General features: G+C 34.9%; 1 protein-coding gene and 1 long non-coding RNA gene across 2 annotated transcripts in view; one reads left to right on the forward strand and one right to left on the reverse strand.

The window, feature by feature from the left end:
• The first annotated feature begins 437 nt into the window (after positions 1-437).
• LOC132796678 (uncharacterized) overlaps positions 438-26,911 on the forward strand; it is a 35,349-nt gene continuing 8,875 nt past the window's right edge. Inside the window, exons 1-2 of the long non-coding RNA XR_009633579.1 lie at positions 438-498; positions 16,057-16,108. This is a non-coding gene — a long non-coding RNA (uncharacterized LOC132796678). The remainder of the gene's footprint in view (positions 499-16,056; positions 16,109-26,911) is intronic.
• On the reverse strand, positions 6,227-18,543 carry LOC132796675 (protein yellow). Its single transcript, XM_060807926.1, has 2 exons — positions 18,171-18,543; positions 6,227-7,764 (listed from the first exon to the last, which is right to left on the reverse strand). Exons 1-2 carry the CDS (start codon positions 18,409-18,411, stop codon positions 6,371-6,373), a joined length of 1,635 nt encoding a protein of 544 aa, XP_060663909.1. The 5' UTR covers positions 18,412-18,543; the 3' UTR covers positions 6,227-6,370.

The raw sequence follows: 26,911 nt of genomic DNA on the forward strand, positions 1-26,911 counted from the left end.
GCATTTTTCAAGCGATTAGATTGCGACTGCGTTTTGATACCCAGTAAACAGAGAAAGCCGAAAGCGGGTAGAACTGACGAGACTAGAGAGAACTCAAGTTGAATAGCAAAGCAATGGACTGAGATTGTGTTGAGAATCACGTGGAATATAAAATAATTAAGAACTTTTCATTACTAAAAAGTAATTCAGCTACTTGATTTTGTATATGATTTTGATAATATGGAAATATTATTAGAGAACTACATAAATAGAATATAAAATGAATATAATATAATACGAAACTTTAGATTGTTAAAATTTAAATAGTATAATACTTTTCTTGGAATACTAAAAAATGGATTACAGATTCAGCTGCTTAAATTTGTTATTGATTTTAATAGATAAAAGATTTAGCTGATAATATGTGAAATATAAATTTGTATTTTATTTATTTTTAGGAAAAATTAAAAAGCAATGTTTGTAAAATAAGCTGATGGCTTGGGAAGCAGTCGAAATCAAGTAAGTGTAAAATTTTTGAAGATTATTCTTTTATTTGAATTAAGTCTTTAACTTTAATATAGCTGAAATTGATTTGAATTTATTGCATAAAATATGAATTTCAATTGAAGCTTATAGAAAAAAGAGAAAAGCATTTTCAGAGATTATTCTCTAAATTGAATTAAACTAAAATCTTGAGCCTGAATAGACAGTTTTTTGAATTCCAACTTTTATTTGAATTTTTAGTAAACATGTTGAAATGATAGAAAACGTTTATGCTAAATAGAAAAGCGTTTTTACGATTATTATTTTCATGATTGAATATAATCAAAATCCAATATTAATAGACGAAGAAGCTGAAATTGAAGTAGAATTACATTTGTTGTATAAAAAATATGAAATGAATTGAAGAAGAATTGTTTGCTGGTATTTCAACTAGTCATAGAAATGCTTCAGCTTTAATATTATGAGAAATTATATAGGGTAGAAGGGCAGTGTTGCTTGTCATTGAGTTTGAGATTGAGGCAAGTGCATTAGTTGCTGTTGCACAGCTGCATTCGAATGGCAAAAGGAGGCAGGCAGAACAGAACAGAACAGAACAGTCTAAAGGCAGAGACGAAGGCAGTGGAAGAGGCGGAGGATCTACCTGAGAGATACACGCGTATCAATGGCCAAGATACAATTGTATCTCATACTCATCATGTGTGTTTGTGTGTGGTTGTGTGTGTGTTGCTTGGACACACGCGACACACTTGTCCAGCCAAATATCCGACTATCAGCAGCATTTTTTTTATGCGCTTGCCACCAACAACGCAACGCGGAGAACTCTTCTTCTTCTTCTTGCAATGCAATGCAAACAATTTCTTTAGTTGTCCTTTGATGTTGTTTTTTGATGTTTTTTGTTGGTTTCGTTTAAATGTCAGTCAATCAAGATAGTTTTCGCAAACTGAATTGAGCGATTAAAATGCACTTTCTTTTTATATGTAGTTGTGTTGTTTTTTTTGTATTTTCTTTACAGCTTCTTTTATGCACAATGCCATTCAATGAGTATTCAGGTTTATTTTTGTGTTTAACGCATTTCACGCCTTCACTTTTTACCGCTGCCATCAAAATCAATTACAACTTAGTTAAAAGACGCATAAAAATTGTTTACGCGTCGCTTTTAATTGAAAAAATACAAATCTGTGCGATGGCGAAACGAAAGACTTAAGCAACGAACTTGCCGACTGATGACTTAAGCAACGAACTTGTCACAGCGGGTCACAATTGTTGTTCGTTTGAGTGTGTGTGTGTGTGTGTGTGTTGATGTGTTGTTGGTGTTGCCACGCCCCATAGCCAGCGCCCGCTGTTTGTTGGCGCCTTCAATTAAGTAGCTCTATTTACAGCGGATGAGCTGCAATAACAACAACAACAACAACAACGAGAGAACGTCAAGCTGCTGCTCAATCAACAGCGGAAGCCATAAATGGCAGCTTGTTATTAACGCCGTCTAGCAGCAAATTAGCAACAAGCAAAAAAACTAAAAACTGAAAACAACCGCCAAAATCAGCGGCCAAAAGAACCGCACAAAAAAAAAAAGTGCAACTAAAATCGAGCGCAAATACTCGCGATTTATTGTATTTGAATAAGCGAAAACCGTCACTAATGATAGTGCTCAAGCAGTCAGGGAAAGAGGGGAAAGAGGGGAGTAGAGGGAAAGAGGGGAGCAGAGGGAAAGGGAACTAAAAGTAGGAAGAGTGAAGAAAGGAGCGCAGATGATTGAGATAGGGGAACTAAGAGCAATAAGAAGGGAAAGAGATGAGCGGAGAAGGGCAGGAGGAGGAAGAACTAAGGGGAGGGGGAAGAGCTAAGAGCAAGAAGAGGGGTGACAGAAGAGGATAGGAGTCGGAAGAACTAAGGGGAGGAGAAAGACCTAAGGAGAGATAGAAGACCTAAGAAGAGTTGATAGAACTAAGGAAGAGGTAAGAGTAAGGAGAAGGGAGAGAGAGGAGCAACTAAGGGGAGGAGGAGAAAGGGAAAGGGGAGGAGGAAGAACTAAGGGGAGGAGAAAGACCTAAGGAGAGATGGAAGATCAGGAGAATTGGAGGAAGGAGAAGGTAGAAGAGCTAAAAGTGAGAACGTAAAGCTACCTAAATATTTGTTTAAGCTGTCAGTGGAGAGGGGAGCAGATGAAGAGAGGAGGAGCTAAGAGCAAGAAGAGCGAGGAGGAAGGAAGGAAGAACTAAGGGGAGGAGGAAGACCTAAGGAGACTTGAAAGAACTAAGAGTAAGAGTGAGAAGCTAAAGACTATCTCAATATTTGTTTTAGCTGCCAGTCAATGAAAATTTCTATAATTTGCATGCGTGTTTTTTTTTTTGCTGCTGCTGCTGCTGTTCAGGATGCGCTCGCTCTAAAGCTCTTTTAGAATCCTGACGAAGCGCTGCCCTATGTAAATCATGCCACAACACAAACCGCAAATTAGCCACACGTATTCCGACTGCCGATTGCCGATTGCCGACTGTCGACTGAAGACTGCTGCTGTCCAATTCCAGAGTACGTTTCTCGTTAACTCGATGCGATGCCTTGTTGTTGTTGTTGTTGTTGTTGCTGGTTGCTGGGCTGCTTAATGTTTTTCAATAAATTTTCAGACACGATTCGCGCGATTCACCACGATTCGCGGGGGGCTAGGGAGGGGAAAGACGAGAGAGGAATCGGAATCGGAATCGGAATCCGGCAGCGTCAGACGCGTTAATAGAGCAAGTGTTGTTTTGCTCACTTTTGGCGTTAAGTGTTTCGCACAGCAGCCGCAAGGGAGAAGGGAAAGGCAAGGGGAGGGGAGGGGGGACAACGGCAGTTCGTAATCAAAAAAGTAAATAAATGCCGGCCAGAGAGTCTTGAGCGTTGCTGCTGCTTGGCTTTCGCCTTGTTTGTTTTGCTTGTCTGTTTTTCCCATTGCGAAAGTCACAAGGCAAGTGTGCCACGCCCACAATGCAGCACGCCCGCCCGGTCGCCGGCATAAATCATGCACCTAAATGACGCAAAGAGAGTGAGAGAGAGGGGGTGGCGGGTTTGGCAGACATCGCTCACAGGCAACTTTGCTGAAGCAGAAGCTTCGCAGAGCAGTTTCCCCCTTTGTAATTATGTGTGAATTTTGGCACAACCAGCGCGATGTCTCCCCCTTCACCCCTCCCCTTCCCCCCTCTTTGCAAGCCAACCCAGTTGCCACTTTAGTAGCTGCCCATTTCGGTTCGTTTTCGTGGCGGGCGTGTGCATGCAAATGACTTTGGGATGCGGCGCCGACAGAGAGAGAGAGAGAGAGAGAAAGAGGCAACCACAACCACAAAAAATAAATGCATTTATATTCGCCAACAAAAAAAAAAAGATAAAACGAGTTTTTAGTGCTCTACAACGATGCTGCCGTCAGCAGTATTATGAATCAATATTCACATTTGAATGCGTCAGTGAGTGAGTACAGCTGCCATTCAGTTGTGAGTGCCACTTAAAGCAATAGCCAAAGTGTGAGATTTTTCCATTGCGAGCATTCTGAGCAGTGATCAGCCTAAAAGTATGCTGCAGTTTTTGTTTGTGTTGCGTGGGTCGCCATCTAGCGGTCATATTCAGTACTGCAGTACTAAGTGGAGCGAGCAACTAAGAGTAGGCTATGAAAAGTGAAGCCTAGAAAAAACTTAGAAAGATGTTTTTAGTATTTAACCCTAACTACTATACTTACTAAAGTTAAACGATTTGATACTATTACTTAAATATATTTATTAACTTTCAACAATGAGTGCTTAAATGAACCATAATGCAAAAAGAATTTGTAAATTCACAGCACAATCAATTGAGCATACGAAGTTAAGAAATGCAACTTGAAAAGTCCAATGTAACAGTAACCATAGAATTTGATTTGGTATGAGGCATTCATCACGTTTGAGATCGAACCCAAATGCCTCAACAAGTACATTAATAAAATATTTTTGATCATTGTGTGGGGCGCCAAATAGCGGCCATATTTAGTACTGCAGTACTAAGTGGAGCGAGCAGCTAAAAGTATGCTATGAAAAGTGAAGCAACAAATTTGGATGTGAATTAGCTTAGAAAGATCTCATCACATCTCTACTCTAATTAACTGAGTGATTTTATACTATTAATTAAATATATATATTAATATTAAAAAATGAATACTTGACTACTAACTAACTTGAACTAGTAAATTAATATCACAATGAATAAATATAGAAATTGATTTGATTTTTTTTCAACTACAAAATTACGATTTATAACGTGGCATTTATTTTATATGTAGTAATAGAGATAGAAGATTAATGTTATTAAATGCAGAAATTTAGGTATTTTTAATCTTTTTGTGGCAAATCATTTTCTATGGGTCGTATTTGCTTTTTTCTGACAACCTGGTATATTTTGCAGTCTATGGTATATTTAGAATGTGGTATTACATCGATATTCTAAATATAGCCTTTGGTATTTTTTTTTAGTATTTTTGTGGTATATAAATTCGGTATATTATGAATGTAGTGTTATATCGATAAACCAAATAAAGTCAAATATAGTATATTTCGGTATATTTGGTATAACCAAATATAATATATTTTAGTATATTTGGTATATCTTGAAAGTAATACAATATCAATAAACTAACTATAACCTTTGATATATTTGTAGTATTTTGCAGTATTTTAATTTAGTATATTTTAAATGTGGTACTACAGCGTTGTTTTGCTTTTATTCAATAAACCATATGAAGTCAAATATAGTATATTTCGGTATATTTGGTATAACCAAATATAGTATATTTTAGTATATTTGGTATATCTTAAAAGTAATACAATATCCATAAACTAACTATAGCCATTGATATATTTTTAGTATTTTGCAGTATTTTAATTTAGTATATTTTAAATGTGGTACTACAGCGTTGTTTTGCTTTTATTCAATATACCAAATGAAGTCAAATATAGTATATTTCGGTATATTTGGTATAACCAAATATAGTATATTTTAGTTTATTTGGTATATCTTCAAAAGTAATAATATAATATCAATAAACTAACTATAGCCTTTGATATATTTGTAGTATTTTGCAGTATTTTAATTTAGTATATTTTAAATGTGGTACTACAGCGTTGTTTTGCTTTTATTCAATAAACCAAATGAAGTCAAATATAGTATATTTCGGTATATTTGGTATAACCAAATATAGTATATTTTAGTATATTTGGTATATCTTAAAAGTAATACAATATCCATAAACTAACTATAGCCATTGATATATTTTTAGTATTTTGCAGTATTTTAATTTAGTATATTTTAAATGTGGTACTACAGCGTTGTTTTGCTTTTATTCAATATACCAAATGAAGTCAAGTATAGTATATTTCGGTATATTTGGTATAACCAAATAGAGTATATTTTAGTATATTTGGTATATCTTGAAAGTAATACTATATCAATATACTAACTATAGCCTTTGATATATTTTGAGTATTTTGCAGTATTTTAATTCAGTATATTTTAAATGTGGTACTACAGCGTTGTTTTGCTTTTATTCAAAATGTGTAGCGGGTATCTCGGAGTTGAGCACACTCGACTGTAGCTCGTTTAATATGAATTGAAATGAAAGAAGCGACACAAGTTGTTTACAAAGATTTAATTTATTTATTTCTTACATGACTATAATGCAGATAAAATAGACAGCAGAAAAAAACAGAGACATGAATAGTTGGCAATTCAAAAAAAAAAAATACTTTATGAGTATGTGTGTGGTGTTTGTTTGTTTGTATGTGTGCATCAAGTAGAAACAGTGCTGAAGTGTGAAGGGAACAAGGGCGTGTTCAGGACAGCGAATCCTTTAGTGTCGGGTGAAAGCAATTCATGGAGCTCTGCTCTTCTATCCTTAGCCCTGATGATGATGATGCCACCAGCCGGATTGGCGGGCATTCACATAGCTCTTGAGCGCCTCTCGCTGCTGTGGCGCCTGTGGCTGATGTGTGGGAAAGAGATGCGGTCCGCTCGTCTCGTAGTTGATGCCGTTGTGCTGATTGAACACATACGCCTTGGGCACATCCAAACCTCCGTTCGCTGATGTGGAAACACTGACGCTTGAGACTGGCGATTGTCCAACGCCAACGCCAGCGGCTGAGATGGCGGGCAAATAGGTGCGCGGGGGCGGCGACGATGGCGTCCAGCTGGTGGAGAGCTGTGGCTTCTGCGGTGGTCGATACGGCTTGTAGATGGGCGTGACAACGGCGGGGGGTTGTTGTTTGGGCAGCGAGACCGCATTCGAGGGTCCATAGGCATTGTTGCGCAGATCACAAACGGTATTCTCGATGAGGGCGCCCAGGGGTGCGGTGTAGATGCGGAAGTTGACATCGCTGTAGTCGAGATCGGAGAGCAAAAAGACCGGCATCCTATCGGATAGAACCCAAACGTTCTTGTGCTCATCGATCTTGACGTCGGCGGGGAACACCAAACCGACATCATCGCGATCAACGATGCCATGGAATTGCGGTGTATACGGCATCGATGAGTGCCAACATCCGATGGCATTCTGATCGATCAGATTGAACAACTCGACACCATCGTCGCTCATCACACGCGCCGTTGTATGCGCATTGCTGCCACGCTCATCGAGGGCAATGAACTCATGGTAACTGTCCTCGGTGCGCGATTCGTCGCGCAGAATGCGTGTCGAGACAGCGAACTGACGATGACTGGCCAACGGACTGAAGTACAAGGTGCGATATCCATCCGATCGGATAGGCGACAACGCAATGCCAAAGATGCCCTCTTCACCCCACTGGAAGTTCAATCCGGCAATGTTGTAATCACCGCGCAGGGGATCGGGGAAGAAATAGGAATGAGCGGAGAAACGCCACGATTTGTTCTGTTCCCACGAGTAGGCAATCAGTCCGTAGCCCAATTCATCCGAGAAATACGCGAATGCATCGTCACAACTCTTTCCAATATCCACAGCGATGTTGGCAATAAACGTATTCGGGTTCGTGTCATCGCTACGCAACTCATATCGCCGAATGCGAGTGTTTGTGGTCAAATCGAAGACATTCACCGCATAGGGACAGGGATTCGTGGTCGTGTTTCCGATTCCCACGGTGCCGGTGTCGAGCACCCAAAGACGGCCGCATTCATCGACTTTGATGCGATACGCTGTCGTTATGCTGTTCGCGCAATCTCCGGCCGTATTGCTGCGCCAATCCGGATACGGTATCAGCTCCGGTGAGCCAGTCAAACTGTGATCCATATTGATGTAGGTCAGTGTGGCCGGAATGCCTGCAATAAACAGAGAAAGAGAGAGAGACACAGAGAAACACGGCAAATTAGTTAATTGCAATTAGTTGCAAGCAATGTGCAATTATCGTTTGTTTTAATTTGATGGTAATTGCAAACACCGGTAAGAAGACAATGACATCTGTTTAATTATATATTTGCATCATCATGATTAAGTACACACAACTAAGGCATAGCAAAGGAAGACAACAGCCAAGACAGCAACCAATAATACAGTCGTGATAGCAGCCAAGGTAGCCAAGACAGCAGCCAAGACAGCAGGCAAGTCAACAGCCAAGACAGGAGTCGAGACAGCGGTCGACACATTAGCCAAGGCAGCAACCAAGACAGCAGTGGAGACATTACCCAAGCCAGCAGCCAAAGCAGCAACCAATACAACAGCCAAGAAAGCAGTCGAGACATCAGCCAAAGCAGCAGCCAAGACAATAATCAAGACTCCAAGCAAATGAACTCCCAAGGCAGCAGGCAAGACAGCAACCAATAATACAGTCGTGATAGCAGTCAAGGTAGCCAAGACATCAGCCAAGACATTAGGCAAGACAACAGCCAAGACAGGAGTCGAGACAGCAGTCGATACATTAGCCAAGGCAGCAACCAAGACAGCAGCCAAGATACCAGCACTAACCATACAATACATAGATGCTTCGCCCAGTACAATTTTTTGTATCATCAAAAACAGTATTATTGCGACCCCAGTCGGGCCGTGCGCTGCGATTCGAACACCGAGCCTCTTCGGCTCATTCGAAAATTCGAAGTGCTAACGCAGCGCGCAGCGTTGAGTTCAGTCGCAGATCAAATGCGGAGCGATGAGCACGGGCGCATTTCGTTGCGCTCTGCTTCGTTTCTATGTATGCGTGTATGTATCTACATGCTCGCCTTTATTAGTATGTGTATGCATATGAAGTTTTGCAACGTGCAGTTGCCTCGCTGACGAGCAGCTAGCGCACGTCAATTTTGATTTGCCGCGACGAAAGTCTCGCAGAAGAGGACAACAACAATTGCTCGCGTTCTATATGTTTGCAGTTAAATGGCACTTGCACAAGGACCGCGTTGGCTCTGCTGGTGGTGTGCAAGCCTAACATGTTGTGGGTCTGGGTTCAACTCCCGATCGGGAATATATGCATATTTTGTTTTTTTTTTTTAATTCGATTTACATTTTTTTATTCCATTTCAAGTTTACTGACAGACATTTCAGAAAATTAGAGAAAATATAAATAATACAATTATTATTATTATTATAAAGTTCAATCTTTTTTAAAAGATAAATTCATTTTTGTAATTTAGTTTTAATTTTAATTTTCGCTAGAAAATTTTCTAATAAATTAAAATTAAAACTGGTAAAATATTTAAATATAAATATTAAAAACATATATAATTAATATTTTTTGTATACATGTTTGTAAATGTTATTGTTATCTTAAAATGTAAAAAACAAAATTTTAAAGTTAAAACTTTTTTAAATAGAGTATTAAAAAGTGTTTGCAAAAAGGAATTTTAAAATCATCAAAAATAAATGCGCGATTAGTTCTTATTCTGTCAGTAAACTTGAAATGGAATAAAAAAATGTAAATCGAATTAAAAAAACAAAATATGCATACATTCTCGATCGGGAATTGAACCCAGACCCACAACATGTTAGGCTTGCACACCACCAGCAGAGCCAACGCGGTCCTTGTGCAAGTGCCATTTAACTGCAAACATATAGAACGCGAGCAATTGTTGTTGTCCTCTTCTGCGAGACTTTCGTCGCGGCAAATCAAAATTGACGTGCGCTAGCTGCTCGTCAGCGAGGCAACTGCACGTTGCAAAACTTCATATGCATACACATACTAATAAAGGCGAGCATGTAGATACATACACGCATACATAGAAACGAAAGCAGAGCGCAACGAAATGCGCCCGTGCTCATCGCTCCGCATTTGATCTGCGACTGAACGCAACGCTGCGCGCTGCGTTAGCACTTCGAATTTTCGAATGAGCCGAAGAGGCTCGGTGTTCGAATCGCAGCGCACGGCCCGACTGGGGTCGCAATAATACTGTTTTTGATGATACAAAAAATTGTACTGGGCGAAGCATCTATGTATTGTATGGTTAGTGATACCAGTCAATACAGCAGACAAAACAACAACCAAGACAGCAGCCAAGAAAGCAGTCGAGATAGTATGGGAGACATTAGTCAAGGAAGCAACCAAGATAGCAGTCAAGACAACAGCAGCAACCAAGACAGCAACCAAGACAGCAACCTAGACAGCAACCAAAATGACAATCTATGTCTGCACGAGATGGACTATCAAAGACAAGCAAGCTATCGCAACGAACACCACTTCATCATCTTCATTAATAAATATTTTATATCTAAATCACATATTCGATTAACTATTTAAAACGATACCAAACACAATACACTAAACAGCAGCTAAGACAGCAACCAAGACATCAACTAAAACTGTATCCAAAACAACAGCCAAGATAGCTGTCGAAACATCAGCCAAGACAACAGCAACCGAAGCAACCAAGACAGCAGCCAAGACGATACGCGACATCATCATTTTTATTTATAAATAATTGATATTTATATCACCATATTCAAATAGCTAACACAATAAACTAGACAGCAGCCAGAATGCAGACAAGACAACAGCCAATAATATTCTTTGGTTAGTGACAGCAGCCAAGAAATAAAGAAAGCAGCCAAAGCAATCAAGAATTTTAGTAACAACAGACAAGAAAACATCTAAAACAGCAGCCACGACAAGAGTCAAGACAACAGTCGTCAGCAACCAAGACAGTAGCTAAGACAGCAACCAACACAACAGCCAATACAACAGTCGTCAGCAGCCAAGATAGCAGCTAAGACAGCAACCAAGACAACAGTCGTCAGCAGCTAAGATAGCAGTCGAAAGATCAGACAAGACAACAGCAACAGAAGCAACCAAGACGATGAACAATGTCTCTTCGAGACTTTATCATGTTCATGTATAAATAATATATAAATATCAAAATATTTATATCACTTATTCGATGCACTATTTACAAACAACTGCAAACACAATAAACTAGGCAATAAGACCACATTCAAGACACCAGCTAAGAGCAACACCAACAATTGTCAGTAGCAAAAAGATCAACACAAATAACAGATATGTATATAACATCACAAGTATTTTCATCATCATCGAAGTCTTAGTATCATATTTGTCATGTTTGAGCCATGTTTAGCTTTGACTGTCGCATTTCCGCTCCAGTTGACGCGTTTTGCGGGCGTTTGTTTTGCTGCCACCTGCCATTCTTGGCCAACTCTGTAAACGTCTTGCCTAGATCCTCCTTCCCCTCCCCTCCTCCGACATTTTCGCTTCCCCCAAACACAAATTGTGTTTACAATTCTTTCGTTGCGCTTTTATTGCACATTAACTCCGACAATTGTTGATTGTTCCTGCTGCTGCTGCTGCTGCAACTTGCTTGCTGACTGCATTTTGACTTCATTAACTCGATTACCAGCATAAGATACACATCGCTTGAGCTCTGTGTTGCCACGCTGTTTGCCGCCGTGGGGGGCAATTGATAATCACCAAGTTGTGGCAAGTTGTGGTGTGCCATACATAATTATCACTTGATACCCGTTTGGCAGCTGGTTTTGTAAATTGCTAAAACATTGAATATTAGTCGCGGTATTCTACAATTGGTCTTTGAATTGAATGTTAAAACAAATATAATTACATTACGATATTTTACATTAATCGCGATTGCTCGAATTGGCTTGAAGCTAACTTTAAGATTTTTAAATTTTTATCAAAATTCTTTTTTTTTTAATTGCAAAATTTTAAGTATTTTTAAAAGAGTATCTTCTCATACAATATTTTTGAATTTCTGTCTATTCGCTACATTTGATTTTTATTTACTATAAGTTCAGTCTGATACCCAAAGACTTTACTTTCAATTTAGCTTGAAACTAATAGTTTAAGACTTTATATTGACCCTTTTTATATTGCTTATATATTAATTCATACATTGAAACTTTGTATATTAAGAAACTCTAATATATTATATGTAGAATATTTCGAGTTAATCAAGTTTTTTGGTATACTTGGTTTTTTATCGATTTTTCTTTTCTAAAAGTGAAGTTTGGTTAACAAAGACTTTACTTTAATGGTTAAAGACTTTATGATTTCATATAACAATATTAGAGTTTTTTTTCATAGAATGTTTTTGGCTTGCTATCGATTTTTCTTTACCAGAAATACAATTAATTAATAAAAGATTTTGACTATATTTTGGTGATCGATTCGATCGATTTTCAGGCAGCATTTAAATCAATTTCAATTCATATCAAATTGAAAATAAATAAATGCAATATTCGTATTGAATGCAAACGTTCAATCAATTCAAATGATATCAAAGATGCTTAACTTGAAATTTTCTCCAACTTTCCCACGTCGAGTTTGTGGCAACAATGTTGCAAAGTTGATGCAGGTGGCATTTGAATGAATGAGATTGGTAAATTTGATCCATTAGCTTGCTCAACTTCAGCACAAGTTGCATGACAGTTTCAATCAAACTCGTATCAAAGTTGAGCACACTAAGTGGATTTTTGATGTGTTTTTTTTTGTTGTTGTTGTTGTTATTAGTGTAACGACTTGGCAGGCAATTAACTAGGCAAGTATCTTAATCTGAACGCTAAGTGGAGGATCAAATGTCCAACAAGCTGTATCCTGCATCCTGAATGAACATTTGATTTAATGATGGAGTTTTTGTTAACGCTCGAAAGCGTGGTAAATTTAACGTTTTTCTTCAATTTTTGGCATTGGATACTTGTCAAGGCTGTCAAGCGTACAAGAGATCAAATGACCAAGTGATCAAATGATCAGGCGTTCAACTGGTTGTTGGCAATCTATTGAAATTTCCTGTTGAATGCATATTGCAGATATTTTGCCACCTGTGTGGTGCAACTTGTTGCCTGTTGCCTGTTGCTGACATCTCTCCACAAACAAAAACAAGTAAGAAAGCGACAGTTGAGTGTACTCGACTGTGAAATACTCGCCATAATAGTGCGGTAATAATATACAAACAAATATTTGTATTGAAATTATTTGAAATATACCATAATCAATATTTAGTATTTTGCTTGACTGTATTATCGGTATTGTTAAACAGATATACAAAAAAATATACCAAAAATATACCAACAATATACCAAAATCAATAATTGGTATTTCAAACGATTGTGAAATACTCGAAATATTGGTGCGGTAATATTGTAGACATATATCAAATGAAATATACCAAGTATACTAAAATATACCATAATCAGTATTTGGTATTTCAATTACAAAATATACCAGACTTTTAACTAAGGCTTTCGGAATAGTGGGGTATTATTATACATTATAAAATATATGAAATAAATATATGGTATATTTTGATATTTTTGGTACATTTATCTATTATATTTACTTACAGTGAAGTGAAATACTACACTTGGATTATGATATATTTTAGTATTTTTGGTATATATTTGTATATTAATACGGCATTATTTTGGAGTTGATGGCACTTAAAATGTCGAAATACCAAATATTGATAATAGTATATTTTTGAGTATATTTTGATATTTTTGGTATTATGGTATATTTTAGTATTTTTGGTATATTAATACGGCATTATGTTGAAGTCGATCGCACTTAAAATGTTGAAATACCAAATATTGACAATAGTATATTTTAGTATATTTTGATATTTTTGGTATTATTATTTTAGTATTTTTGGTATATATTTGTATATTAATACGGCATTATTTTGGAGTTGATGGTACTTAAAATGTCGAAATACCAAATATTGATAATAGTATATTTTAGTATATTTTGATATTTTTGGTATTATGGTATATTTTAGTATTTTTGGTATATTAATACGGCATTATGTTGAAGTCGATCGCACTTAAAATGTCGAAATACCAAATATTGATAATAGTATATTTTAGTATATTTCGATATTTTTGGTATTATGGTATATTTTAGTATTTTTGGTATATATTTGTATATTAATACGGCATTATTTTGGAGTTGATGGCACTTAAAATGTCGAAATACCAAATATTGATAATAGTATATTTTAGTATTTTTTGTTATATTCATTTGATATATTTTTACAGTCAATTGATTATAGTATATTTTGCTATTTTTGGTATAAACATTTTTTATATATATACTTTTGACACTTGCTGATGCTACCCTTTTATGCTTTAGATACCTCGTATCAAACACCGAAAACAGAAAAATGTTTAAAAAGCAATATCAAAACAACGCGCGGTGGCACATTTGATAAATCATTAACAACGCTTAGCGCATTTGCAAAATGTGAGCGTGTTAGTGAATGTGTGTTTGGGTTGGGGAAAATGGAAATGGCCAATGAATTTAGCGAAAACATTGAAACTTGAGAGCAAACAACCAGTTTGTCAAATAAAATCAAATAACGCAGCACATTAAAAGCTAAGCTCTGAACGCTCTGGCGATCGGTCGATCGATCGATTTGTAATTCAATTGGTTTGGTCAATTGCAATTGCAAATGACATGACAGACAATTTGTGCCGACTTCGATTCTGTGTTTCGTATTTTATTTTTAAATAATGTGAGAACTGCGATCGAGCAAACATTATTCAAAAAATCTGTCGTGTCGCATAAAAATCACAATAACATAAACAGAAAATATATTGATTCATTGATACACATTTGATTGAGTACAACTTGTCAATTGTTGTCATTGTTTGTTTTGTTGTAATTATGAGTTTTACTTTTGATTAGCTAATTGATCTCTCTGTTTTGTTGTCGTTGTTGTGGCTTTTGTGACTTTCGCTCTTTCGCTTCCATTGAAGCGAGAGATCATTGATTGTTGTGGCTTTTTTTTTCGTTGAACCCTCTACTCATTACTCGATTTTCGACCTTCTGGGCCTAGCGGATATTAATGCAGACATTGGCATTCCAATTTTTTTGTTTTTTTTTTTTTATTATTTGTGGGCATTGTGTTTGCCATTCTTAAGTAACCAAGGCCTAGGCTGGAAAGTTACTCAGGGATTAGCCCCAAAAAAAATATAAAAAGGTAAAGTGCTGTCGAATGAGATTTTATGAAAAGCCAAAGATTAGACAAAGATAAATTGCTGTTTAATACAAATTTTGAGACTTGGAATTTAAACAGTTCAAATGGGAATCAATTCAACTTTAGCTTAAACAGCAATTTAGCTAACTAAATTCGTCTTGCTGTCTTCAAAAAGTAAAGAACAGTACAGTATTATTGAAATTATTGTAAAGTGCTGAATATTTAAATTTGTAAAATGTATTTGTAAACTAGGGAAAAATGCTAAATAAGTGAAAAGGAAAAGAGTATTTTATAAATATTTTAAACGAAAACGAATTACAATATTTGTGAAATAAACTTTTTTCTATTTTAATATTCAGCAGTTTCCAATATTTTGCAAATACATTTTTTTCGATTCATAATTTTTTAAAATACTTTTTTGTATTTCCTTTTTTAGCAGTTCAAAATATTGCTAAATACTTTGTTTCGCTATTTACATTTTTAGCAGGTTACAATATTCTAAAATACCTTTCGTGGGTTCTAAATTATTAAGCAGCTTACAATATTTATAAAAAGCTTTGTTTTTTCTTTTTAAAATTTTAGTAGTTCACAATATTTATGAAATACTTTTTTTTTGCTATTTTAATTTTGAAGGCAACGAGTCAAATTCAGTTAAAAAAAATTGCTGTTAAAGGTGAAGTTAACTTGATTTCAATTTAACTGCTTAAGTTTCAGTCTCAAAATCTGTATTAAACAGCAATTTATCGTTGTCTTATCGTCAACAGTTTACAATATATTCAAAAATACTTGTTTTCTATTTAACATTTGGAGCAGTTTACAATATTTGTAAGATACTTTTTTCTGTTTACATTTTAAGCAATTTACAATATTTAAAAAAAAAAATTTTTTTTCTATTCAAGTCTTTAAACAGTTTACAATATTTTCAAAAATACTTATTTCTGTTTACATTTTAAGCAGTTTTCAATATTTTTCAAATAATTTCTTTCCATTGAAAACATTCAACAGTTTACAATACTTTTTATTCACTTTTTCAGCAGCTTGCAATATTTTCTCCAATACTATTTTATAATCACAATTTTCAGTAGTTTACAATATTTTGTTAAAGACTTTTTTTCTTAAAAATTTGCAACATTTCTCAAGAGTTTACAACATATTTTAAATAAATGATTCTATTTATATTTACAGCAACTTTAATGAATAGAATTTATTCAAGAAGCGGAAGATTGACTCATAGAAGGTAAGTCTTGAGTATTAAATTTGAATAATTTAAACAAAGTCTGCACTACTTTTGCTTCATTAATGCATTCGATATCGATTAGTTTAATTGATGAATTTGCATTCTGAATAATTGCAATGCAAATATTTTTGTTTGGTGGCCACACAGAGCAATAAAGAATAGAAGAGGTTAAGCCAACATTCGAACTCAAACTCGAACATTCGAATACGAATACGAATATGAATGCGAGTATTCACACTTGTTGCACTCTAAATGCAACTCTCACTTTGCCAGCTAATTTTGTTTCGTTTCGTTTATTTGTTTTTTTTCGCATTTGTAACGGTAAAGCTATAGTCAAGGCTATGAAGAAGCCTTCACAATTGGCACTTGTTATTTATTTTGTTATTTATTGGCTCGTTTTGTTTTTGATGAAGAACCAAAATCAAACCCAAACTCAATGCCGCATTCATTCATTTAAACACTTTGCTGTTGATTTCAACTGTTCAATTGCATTTATTTGCTAGAAATTGGTTTTATTTTTTAGGGAAATTCTAATGCTGGGTTTATTTTTTGTTAAATTATTGGCTTTTTCATAGTGTTTAAATATTTGTTTAGTAGTAGATAAAGTGGTACAATGAATTTAAAACCACGAAATACTAACATTTGACATTCGCATTTTCATAAATATTTTTCTTCATAAATATTTTTATTTGAAAAAATAATAATTTGCGGAAATATTTTCTCATGTATTTCATGTGATCTACAAAAATTTGTTTTTAGCAAAAACTCAAATCAAAATAGTTTAAAAGCACAGTTTAAAGAAGTCTTCATTAATAAATTTGTAATATGAATTTTAACCTTAAATAATTTAAAAGCCCATTTTAAGGAATACTTCATTTTTTGGTGAATTTGTAATACGAATTTTGATCAGCTTTAACAGCATTGAGAAATTAATAAAAATAGACTAAATGAATATACCAAAAATTCTAAAAATATACCATAATCAATAAGTGGTTCACTCGATTTTAAGAAACTCGACATAATATTTTCAGTATTATTATAAAAATATACCAAAAATACTAAAATATACCATAATTAATCTTTGGTATTTCACTGAAATAAAATGTAATTAAAGTTTTGAGTTCAAAACAGATTTAAGAAAGAAGAAAAATCAGCTTTAAGAGCATTGAGAAATTAATAAAAATATGCTCAATGAATATACCAAAAATACAAAAATATAAAATTATAATCTATATCTGACATTTCACTGAAGTAAAATGTAGTTATAAGGCTTGAATAGCAAAGAAGTAGGAAAATCAGCTTTAAGATCATTGAGAAATTAATAAAAATATACTCAATGAATATACCAAAAATATTAAAATATACCATAACTAATCTTTGGTATTTCACTGAAATAAAATGTAATTAAAGTCTTGAGTTCCAAACAGATTTAAGAAAGAAGAAAAATCAGCTTTAAGATCATTGAGAAATTAATAAAAATATACTCAATGAATATACTAAAAATTCTAAAAGTATACCATAAACAATATTTTATATTCCACTAATATAAAATGCAATTTAAGACTTGAGCAGAAAACAAGATAATTGCAGGAGGAAAAATCGAATTAACGGTTTGACTAGTTAAGACAAGATAATTTAAGGAAAAAGAAAGATCTAAATCGACAAAAAATGCGAATTAGCTAATTAAAGCAAAGCATCGAAAACAAGTGAAAAATTGCTTGAATTCTTGCGTGTGGAATTAGCCAAGACTGCTCTGTTAGCCTATAGGCAGATTGTCAGAGATTAGCCTCAGCGAAGACAAGTTACCAAAAACAAAACAAAAAAAAAAACTTGCATAAATTGCAGCAGCAGCTAACTGTTTGTTAGTCAGCGTTAACTGTATTTACTTGATCAATTTGTATGCTCGACTGTGTCACGGGGGAAAACAGAACGAAATCGGAATTGGAATCGCGAATGTGCGAAAGATTTCCTTTTGAAAAGCTTTGCTAATGATGACCAAAGCTGGAGGAAGTCTCTATTTGTTTTTTTGTTTGTTTCCACATTATGGATCTATTCAACTTACCATCACGCCAACGGGGAACGGTGACAAACAGACGATTGCCAAAGTGCTCGACGCCAACGGGCAGAGCGTTCTGTGGAATGTAATCGCCGGTGGCAATCGCTTGCTCCTTCAGCCTCTCGCTGGGGAACGCAAAGTCCAGTTGATTCCAGCTGTAACGCTCCTGCAGCTTGTATGCAGCTTGCGTTAGGCTGACGCCGAGCAACAGCAGAAGAAGGATGTTTTTAATTGCCTGTGCGTACATGGCGTATGCGCAATTTAATTAGTTCACACACACACACAAACTCACTGAGCAGCACACACAACAACAGTAAAAAAAAATGTGTAAAGCAAGTGTTGTCCTTTAGCTTCTTTTTATATATATATATTTTTGTGTTTTTTTTTTTTGGGTTTTGAAGTTAGTTTTATTTGAAATTTGAGGACTCCTTTTTTTGTTGAGTATTGTGTAGGGGGGAAAACTCAGCTCAAGCGGCTGCCGCGTTTCTGACTGTTTGGCCATAATTTAGCGTCGACGTTTTATATAAACTTATTTTGCAGTCAGCGTCGGCGTCGACGCAGCCAACGCAACGCAAAGCAGAGCAGAGCTGAGCAGAGCAGAGCAACGCCTCCTCTTCGGCGAGGCTCGTTTTTTTTTGCGCTTCGTCTTCGTTGTCTTCGTCTTTGGGGCGCAACAACTTCGGCTACGCTTCGGTTTCGGTTTCGGTTTCGGTTTCGACTTCGGCTTCACTTTGACTTCAACTTCCACTTCGGCTTCGGCTTCGAGTTGGATTTCGGCTTCACTTTGTCTTTCTTCCATGATTGATTTTCACGCATGTTTAGATCTGTCGCTGCCGCTGCCCCGCTGCTTGCCTTCCTCCCCCTCCCCCCTCTCATCACCCCACACCGTTGAGCAATTGCAGTTCCGTTTAATGAATTCGCCTTTTAATCAAAACATGGCCAAACTGAAACTGAAACAAAAAAGCGGGCAAAAAGCCACCCGTGACCTAACTGACCACGGCCCCTCGCCGACGCCTTTCGCTGCGTTTTGCGTTTTTAATTGGCCTCAGTTTCTTACCGCCTTTTTGCTCGCTTTATTTGACTTTGATGACTCATCGACGAGGGTCAAAAAAAAAAAAATAGTAAAGCGCGTAGTTTCCGCCTAAGGTGCCTGATTACATACCCTTCACTGCCCCAAAGGTTCCTCTCACACTCCGATGCCATTTAATTCTTTTACTCGTTTTCTTTTTGATCAGAATTCGGGAATTTAGGTTGTTTTTCCATTAACAACAAAGTTTGCGGAAATGTCAATGAATAAAGTTTATTAAGATGAGGAAAAAATTATATATAAACCGAAATTACTTTAATTGACATAATCTATACCTAAAGCTGACATTTGGGGAAATGTATTTGAAGTCATGCAACAATATTTTTCAATTAAGTTTCATTCAAATAAAAAACTAGTATGCAAAAGTTTGCAAAATTTCATGTTATGTTCAATTTTAATTTTTATCAAAAAAAAAAATACAATTGACAAATTAAAAACATTACATACATGTGTGAGCAATTTCATGTAACTCTAATAATATTACTAACAAAGCATATATATTTTTATTTATTTCATTTTATTTGTATATATAATTTTATAATTTATAATTGTGTTTACTTTAAATTATAAAATTAAAAACCTAAAAAAAGTCTTTACCCAGAAGTAGAAGAAATTTTCTTTTATTTTGAACTCAATTACGGAAAACTATATTACTGATAATTTTATATATAGGAGATATTATATAGGAGATTTTAAAATTATTAAACATTTTTTATATACTATATAACTTATACTTTGTATATTTTTATTATTTAATTCAAATCAAGTTATAGAAAAAAAAACCAAAGCATTACCCAAAAGGGAAACAATTCTTTAATTTCATACAATATTATTACAATGACATTACATTTTTTTGTTAATTTAATTTTTTATGTATAATTTTATGATTTTTAGTTCAGCATACTTGCATTATTTAAACCACAAAACTCAAATAGAATAAAGCTTTATATTTTATTGATAGCAAAAATAATATTATGTATCAAATAATTTTGCATAAGCAGCTGAGTAATTTACTAATAAATGAGAATTTTAAAAAAGTGAAAACTGAAATGCGATTTAGCTGACAATTTTATTATGTAGATTTTGAAATTGTCTTTGTTGTCTTACAACTGTGAATGAATTTAAGATTCCAGTACTATAAAGTGCGCACCTTCGTTAACAAATAAAAAAACAAGTAAGAAAGTTACAGTCGAGTGTGCTCGACTGTGAGATACCCGCTACCCATTTTTAATAAAGGCAAAATATTGCGGTATCATTTTCAAAATATACCGAAAATACTAAAAAATACTAAAAATATACCAAATGGTATATTTGGTATATCGATATAGTACACCATTCAAAATATACCATAAACGCCACAATGTGCCAGATTGTCGGCCAAAGCAACTCAGACCCCTAGTAAGTAGGCGTTTTTCCCATACAAAAGTATTTCCTAAATAACTTCGACAATTTTTATCTGATCGCAACCAAATTTTCAGGAATCATAACTACTATAGTAATTATTGTATATACCAAAATTCGTAGCTCTAGCTTTAAAATTACACTTGTTATTCGATTTTTTGATTTGCGGGGCGGAAGTGGGCGTGGCAAAATTTGAAACAAACTTGATCTGCGTGCAAACATAACAAATGCTGTCGAAAAAAAATTATAGCTCTATCTCTTATAGTCTCTGAGATCCAGTGTTTCATACGGACAGACGGACAGACGGACAGACACACAGACATACAGACACACAGACACACAGACGGACAGACGGACATGGCTAGATCGTCTCGGCTATTGATGCTGATCAAGAATATATATACTTTATAGGGTCGGAGATGCCTCCTTCTACCTGTTACATACATTTCCTGCCGGCACAAAGTTATAATACCCTTCTACCCTATGGGTAGCGGGTATAAAAATATGTGACAGTTGTTCTCAAAATGGCAATTAAGTCAAATCAAGTTCAACATTTCGCATTTATCTTTAATGTGCAGCTAAGTGTTTGAGGCATTAATTTTGTATAGAGTAAACTTGATGCGTTGTTCAACAATTTGCTTTTTCTGCGATTGGCAAAGAAATGAATTGTAATTGATTTTTTGGGCAAATGTTTTTTTTTGTTTTGTTTTTTTTTTTGTTTTGGAATTGTTTACGCGTGAACCGGAGCTCTAATCTCGCAGCTTAGAGACAAGCTCTCTCGTTGCTATGCTTTAGGGCCGTCGATCAATAGAGCTAAGCAGGTGTGTATCAATGTGTGTGTAGCTGTATGTGTGTGTGTGTTTGGCTTAGTCAGCATTGAAGATAATTATCTTAAGATTATGCCAAATTTCTCATATGAAGCATTGATTTATGCAGCTGCCTAGAACTTTGATACTTTTGATAGCTAGGTGAGTGAAATAAACTCACTTTAAGGAACTAAGCTGAATGCAATGTTGTTATTGTTATATTCGCTACATGTAGGGTAGAAGAGTATTATAAGAATGTGCCTCCAGGAAATGTATTTAGCAGGCAGAAGAAATCATCTCCGATTCCATGAAGTCTATATATGTATACTTGATCAGCGTCAGCAGTCGAATATGTACATCTGTCTGATATATTTTGTACTCTATGGTATATTTCGAATGTAGTATTTTGGTATATTTGGTATATTTTTATACCCGCTACCCATAGGGTAGAAGGGTATTATAACTTTGTGCCGACAGGAAATGTATGTAACAGGTAGAAGGAGGCATCTCCGACCCTATAAAGTATATATATTCTTGATCAGCGTCAACAGCCGAGACGATATAGCCATGTCCGTCTGTCCGACCGTCCGTATGAAACACTGGATCTCAGAGACTATAAGAGATAGAGCAATAATTTTTTTTCGACACCATTTGTTTTGTTTGCACGCAGATCAAGTTTGTTTCAAATTTTTGCCACGCCCACTTCCGCCCCCGCAAATCAAAAAAATCGAATAACAAGCGTAATTTTAAAGCTAGAGCTACGAATTTTGGTATATAAATACTATAGTATTTATGATTCTTGAAAATTTGGTTACGATCAGATAAAAATTGTGGAAGTTATTAAAGAAATACTTTTGTATGGGCAAAATCGCCTACTTACTAGGGGTCTGAGTTGCTTTGGCCGACAATCTGGTACATTGTGCCGTCTGTGGTATATTTTGAATGGTATACCAAATATACCATTTGGTATATTTTTAGTGTTTTTGCAGTCTATTTGGTATATTTTTTAGTATTTTTTAGTATTTTCGGTATATTTTGAAAATGATACCGCAATATTTTGTCTTTATTGAAAATGGGTAGCGGGTATCTCACAGTCGAGCACACTCGACTGTAACTTTCTTACTTGTTTAGTATTTTGGTGGATCATTTCGGTATATTTCAAGAATAATAAATAGTGTTCTATCAATATAACATTCTGTATATTTCAGTATACTATATATATTTCAAGAACAATAATTAGTACAATATTTTTTATCAATATACCAAACATAAAATTTAGTATATGTTAGTATTTTTATTTGGCATTTAGCATTTTATGGTATATTTCAAATGTAGTAATATGTCAATATACTACATATAGCCCTTGGTATATTTTAGTATTTTTGCAGCATATTTTTAGTAAATTTTCAGAATAAAGTTGTCTTGAAAATGAAAGCTCGACCACTAAGAGCAAACATTAGTATTTGCTCGGCATACTTTTGGTATATATGTTTATTTTGTTTCAATGAAAATGGCTAGCGGGAGTCAGTGGCTTTTTTTTAGTATTTTTTCGGTATGTTCTTTGTATATTTGTAGCATATGGTTTTATTGAATAGGCGTAACGAGTATTTCACAGTAGAGCACACACGGTATATTTTAGTATTTTTGCAGTATATTTTTGGTATGTATATGGATATGGATTTATTGATGATGGGTAGCGAGCATCTCATATATATGTATATCTCGGTATATTTCAGGTATATATGTATATATACTTTTTTAGTATTTTGCGGTATATTTTTAGTATGTATATGGATATGGATTTATTGGTGATGGGTAGCGAGTATATCATATATATATCTCGGTATATTTCAGGTATATTTGTATATATACTTTTTTAGTATTTTTGCGGTATATTATTTGGAATATTTGTAGAATTTGGATTAATAGAAAATGAGTAGCGGGTATCTCATATATACTTCGGAATATTTTTGGTATATTTATTCGAATATGATTTAATTAAAAGTGTGAAGCGGGTATTTCACAGTCGAGCACACTCGTCTGTAGCTTTCTTACATGATGTTGTTGGTGTTGGGGCCACGTCAAGGTGTTGTGAGTATACATATAACAAACCGATTAAAGTGCCGCCAAAAATGTGGCCGCATTAACGCATTTTCTGCATATGAGCGACACGGTATGTGGCATGTAGCATGAGGCATGCGGCTTGTGGCAGCATTAACCAAAGTGGCAAAAAAAATCACCCAAACACTTGACACGACTCGCGAATGAGCGGAACACGTTGCTGTTGCCGCGTTGCAAATGCAAATTAGCTCATAAATTACACCTTATTACTTTGCACTGACCGCAAAGCCAAAAAGAAGCCGCAGATCATAAAGTGTTTTGATGCGGAATGCGAATGCGAATGGAAATACGAATGCGAATGCGAATGCGAATGGTTGTTCAATCATTGAAAGTTGCGACTCAACATCAACATCAAAACATCAGCATCGACATCGACATCAACATCAATTGATTTATGCCTTGCTTCCATTACAAATGTGCCTCACTTTATCATCGACGAACTCGACGAACTACGCAACTTTCACTTCACCTTCAGCAACCAAATGCCAATTAATGTGAGGGAGGACAGCAAAGCCAGCAGACAGCAAACAGCAAATAGCAAATAGCACAACTGCAGCATATTTGCCAGTCGAATAGACTTGAACAAACTTGTTGTTGCATATTTTTGATTTATTTATTCATTTGTTTCTAAGCACACCAAGCTAAGGCTTACACTAACTTTACTATTTTAAATATCCAACTTCTACACAAATATAATGTTTTTTTATTTTATAACAATATTAAATATGGGGAAAATCAAAAAAATATCACAAACTATTTTGTTGATCTTAAAATAAGAATTTTCGTCTAAAATGTGGGTCTTAAAGATATAAAACACATCTTAATTTCAAGAAGATTGAATATAATAACAGGAATAATTCTTATATTATATTTTTTAATCTTATAACGAGATTGTTTGTCTTACAACTAATATTATTAAAGGATCAAAATAATATTACCTTGTATTATTATATTATTATTATATATATATATTCAGTAGAGTTATTTTGTTTTTTTTTTTCATGAATATTTTATTAGCTCTTTCAGTTATTCAGTTGTATGTTTATCACTCTATTTACAAAATACTTAACATTAAATCGAAATGAACGAAATCAATCAAAGCAGAATACAAATTTTATATGAATTTTGATGGATTACAGAATTTTGTAGTATATCTAGCTAGTACTTTGAAAGTTTCACATTTTTCAGACTAATGTTCTTGGTTTTAAGAATTTGATCTTCAAGTGGTCTTATTTTAAGAACGCACTTCTTACGCTGTGCAATTCTGCTCAACTGTTCAACAACAGATGAGTAAAAGCACCTAAATGTGGTTGCTTCCTATCTTACTGAAGCCCTTCTGTCTGAACACGCCCACTTAGCAGTTCCGCCCACAGTGATATCTCGGTCTGCCGCCTAATCAAGTTCACATACATAATTTGGTCCGTTTACATTAAAAATTTTGGCAAGCCATTTTTACATTCGATTAATCTCAATGCCTTTAAAATGGGCAACTGTTGAACAATTGTTGAGAAACAGCTGAGCTGTTAGCCTTTGAGTACCATTAACATTAGAAGTACACACACATACGCACTAACACATGTACATGTAAGCTAGGCAAACTTTGTGAAGCTCCTCTGGTTGACCACGCCCACTGAACGGCTTCGTTGCTTCGAATATCTCGGTCCGCCGCCTAGTCAAGCTCCCATCCATAATTTGGCAGACATAGATTAAAATTTTTGGCAAGCCATTTTTGCAGTCGACCAATTGAAATGCCTTTAAAATGGGCAACTGTTGAATAATAGTTGAGTAGCAGCAGAACTGTTGAGTAGCAATTGATTAGAAATGCATACAAACACACTAACAAATGCATATCTAGGCTGGGTAAACTCTGTGAAGCTCTTATTCCTGACCACGCCCATTTATCAGTTCCGCCCACACTGATATCTCGGTCCGCCGCCTAGTCAAGCATCCACTAAAAATTTCGTTCACGTACAATCAAATTTTTGGCATGACATTTTTGCAGTCGATCAGTTGAAATGCCTTCAAAATAAACAACTGTTGAGTAATAGTTTAGAAGAAGCTGAGCTGTTGAGTATCAATTGACTAGAAATGCACATATACTACTTATTGCACACACCAATACATGTACATATAATCTGGGCAATCTTTCTGTAGCTTCTTTGCCCAACCACGCCCACTTATCACCTTCGCCTTCTCTGATATCTCGGTCCGCCGTCTAATCAAGCATCCTCGCATAATTTGGTTCACTTACTACATACAAATTTTTGGCATGACATTTTTTCAGGCACAATAGTTTGATTACCCCAATGCAAAGCCTTGAAATATTGCACAACTGTTGAGCAACAGTTGAGTAGAAATAGTACTTCTAAGCTGGGCAATAGCTTACTATAGCTCCTCTGCTTGACCACGCCCACTGAATGTCTTCGCTGCTTCTAATATCTGGCACATCATTTTTACACATGAATCGGTTAACAAGTGATTAAAGACAGTTTACTTTGTTCATCTTGCAATTTGTTGCATTTTATTCTTCTTCTTATTTCCCCCAACTAACCTGAAGTCCTCTGCAGCCAGTGCTTTAGAAATGTATTGCTAATTTTAATTACCATATATCTATACCTTTAAAAAAAATCTTCTACTAAAATCGAGTATATTGTTCCGTCTATGGTATATTTTAAATACGGTACTATGTCGATATACCAAATATACCATATGGTATATTTTTAGTATTTTTGCAGTATATTTGGTATATTTCGGGAAAATATCGCAAAATATATTTCTTTTATTCAAAATGGGTAGCGGGTATCTCACAGTCGAGTACACTCGACTGTAGCTTTCTTACTTGTTTGAATAATGTTTTATTTGATATGTTTTTGTACATCTAATCTCGAATTTCTATTTTACTAACTGCTCTACAAGCTGTAACAAAATATGAGATAATTTTTAAGTTTAAAACAAACACAAAAAGTGCAGAACTAAATTTCAAGAGTATGAAGTAGAAATTGGACTTTTCCCTTATAGACTTTTTAACGATGCATATTATTAATTTCTATTTGATTTATTTAATTTTTAATCTCGCAAATTAAAGAACATAAAGTATTATTTTTCCTTTATAGACTGTTTGACAACGTTGCGAATTATTAATATCTATTTGATTTGCTTAGTTTGTAAACTAAAATTCAAGAATATAAAATATAACTTTTCGTTGCATATTACTTATTTGTATTTATTTCATTTAGTGTATAGTAGAAATTGAAGCTTTACTTTATGGACTCTTCGCCAACGTTGCGTATTATTAATGTCCCAAATGCAACAGTTTGAAGTAGAGCATCGAT

The sequence above is a fragment of the Drosophila nasuta genome, chromosome X, assembly GCF_023558535.2.
Source record: "Drosophila nasuta strain 15112-1781.00 chromosome X, ASM2355853v1, whole genome shotgun sequence".
Taxonomy (NCBI): Eukaryota; Metazoa; Arthropoda; class Insecta; order Diptera; family Drosophilidae; genus Drosophila; species Drosophila nasuta.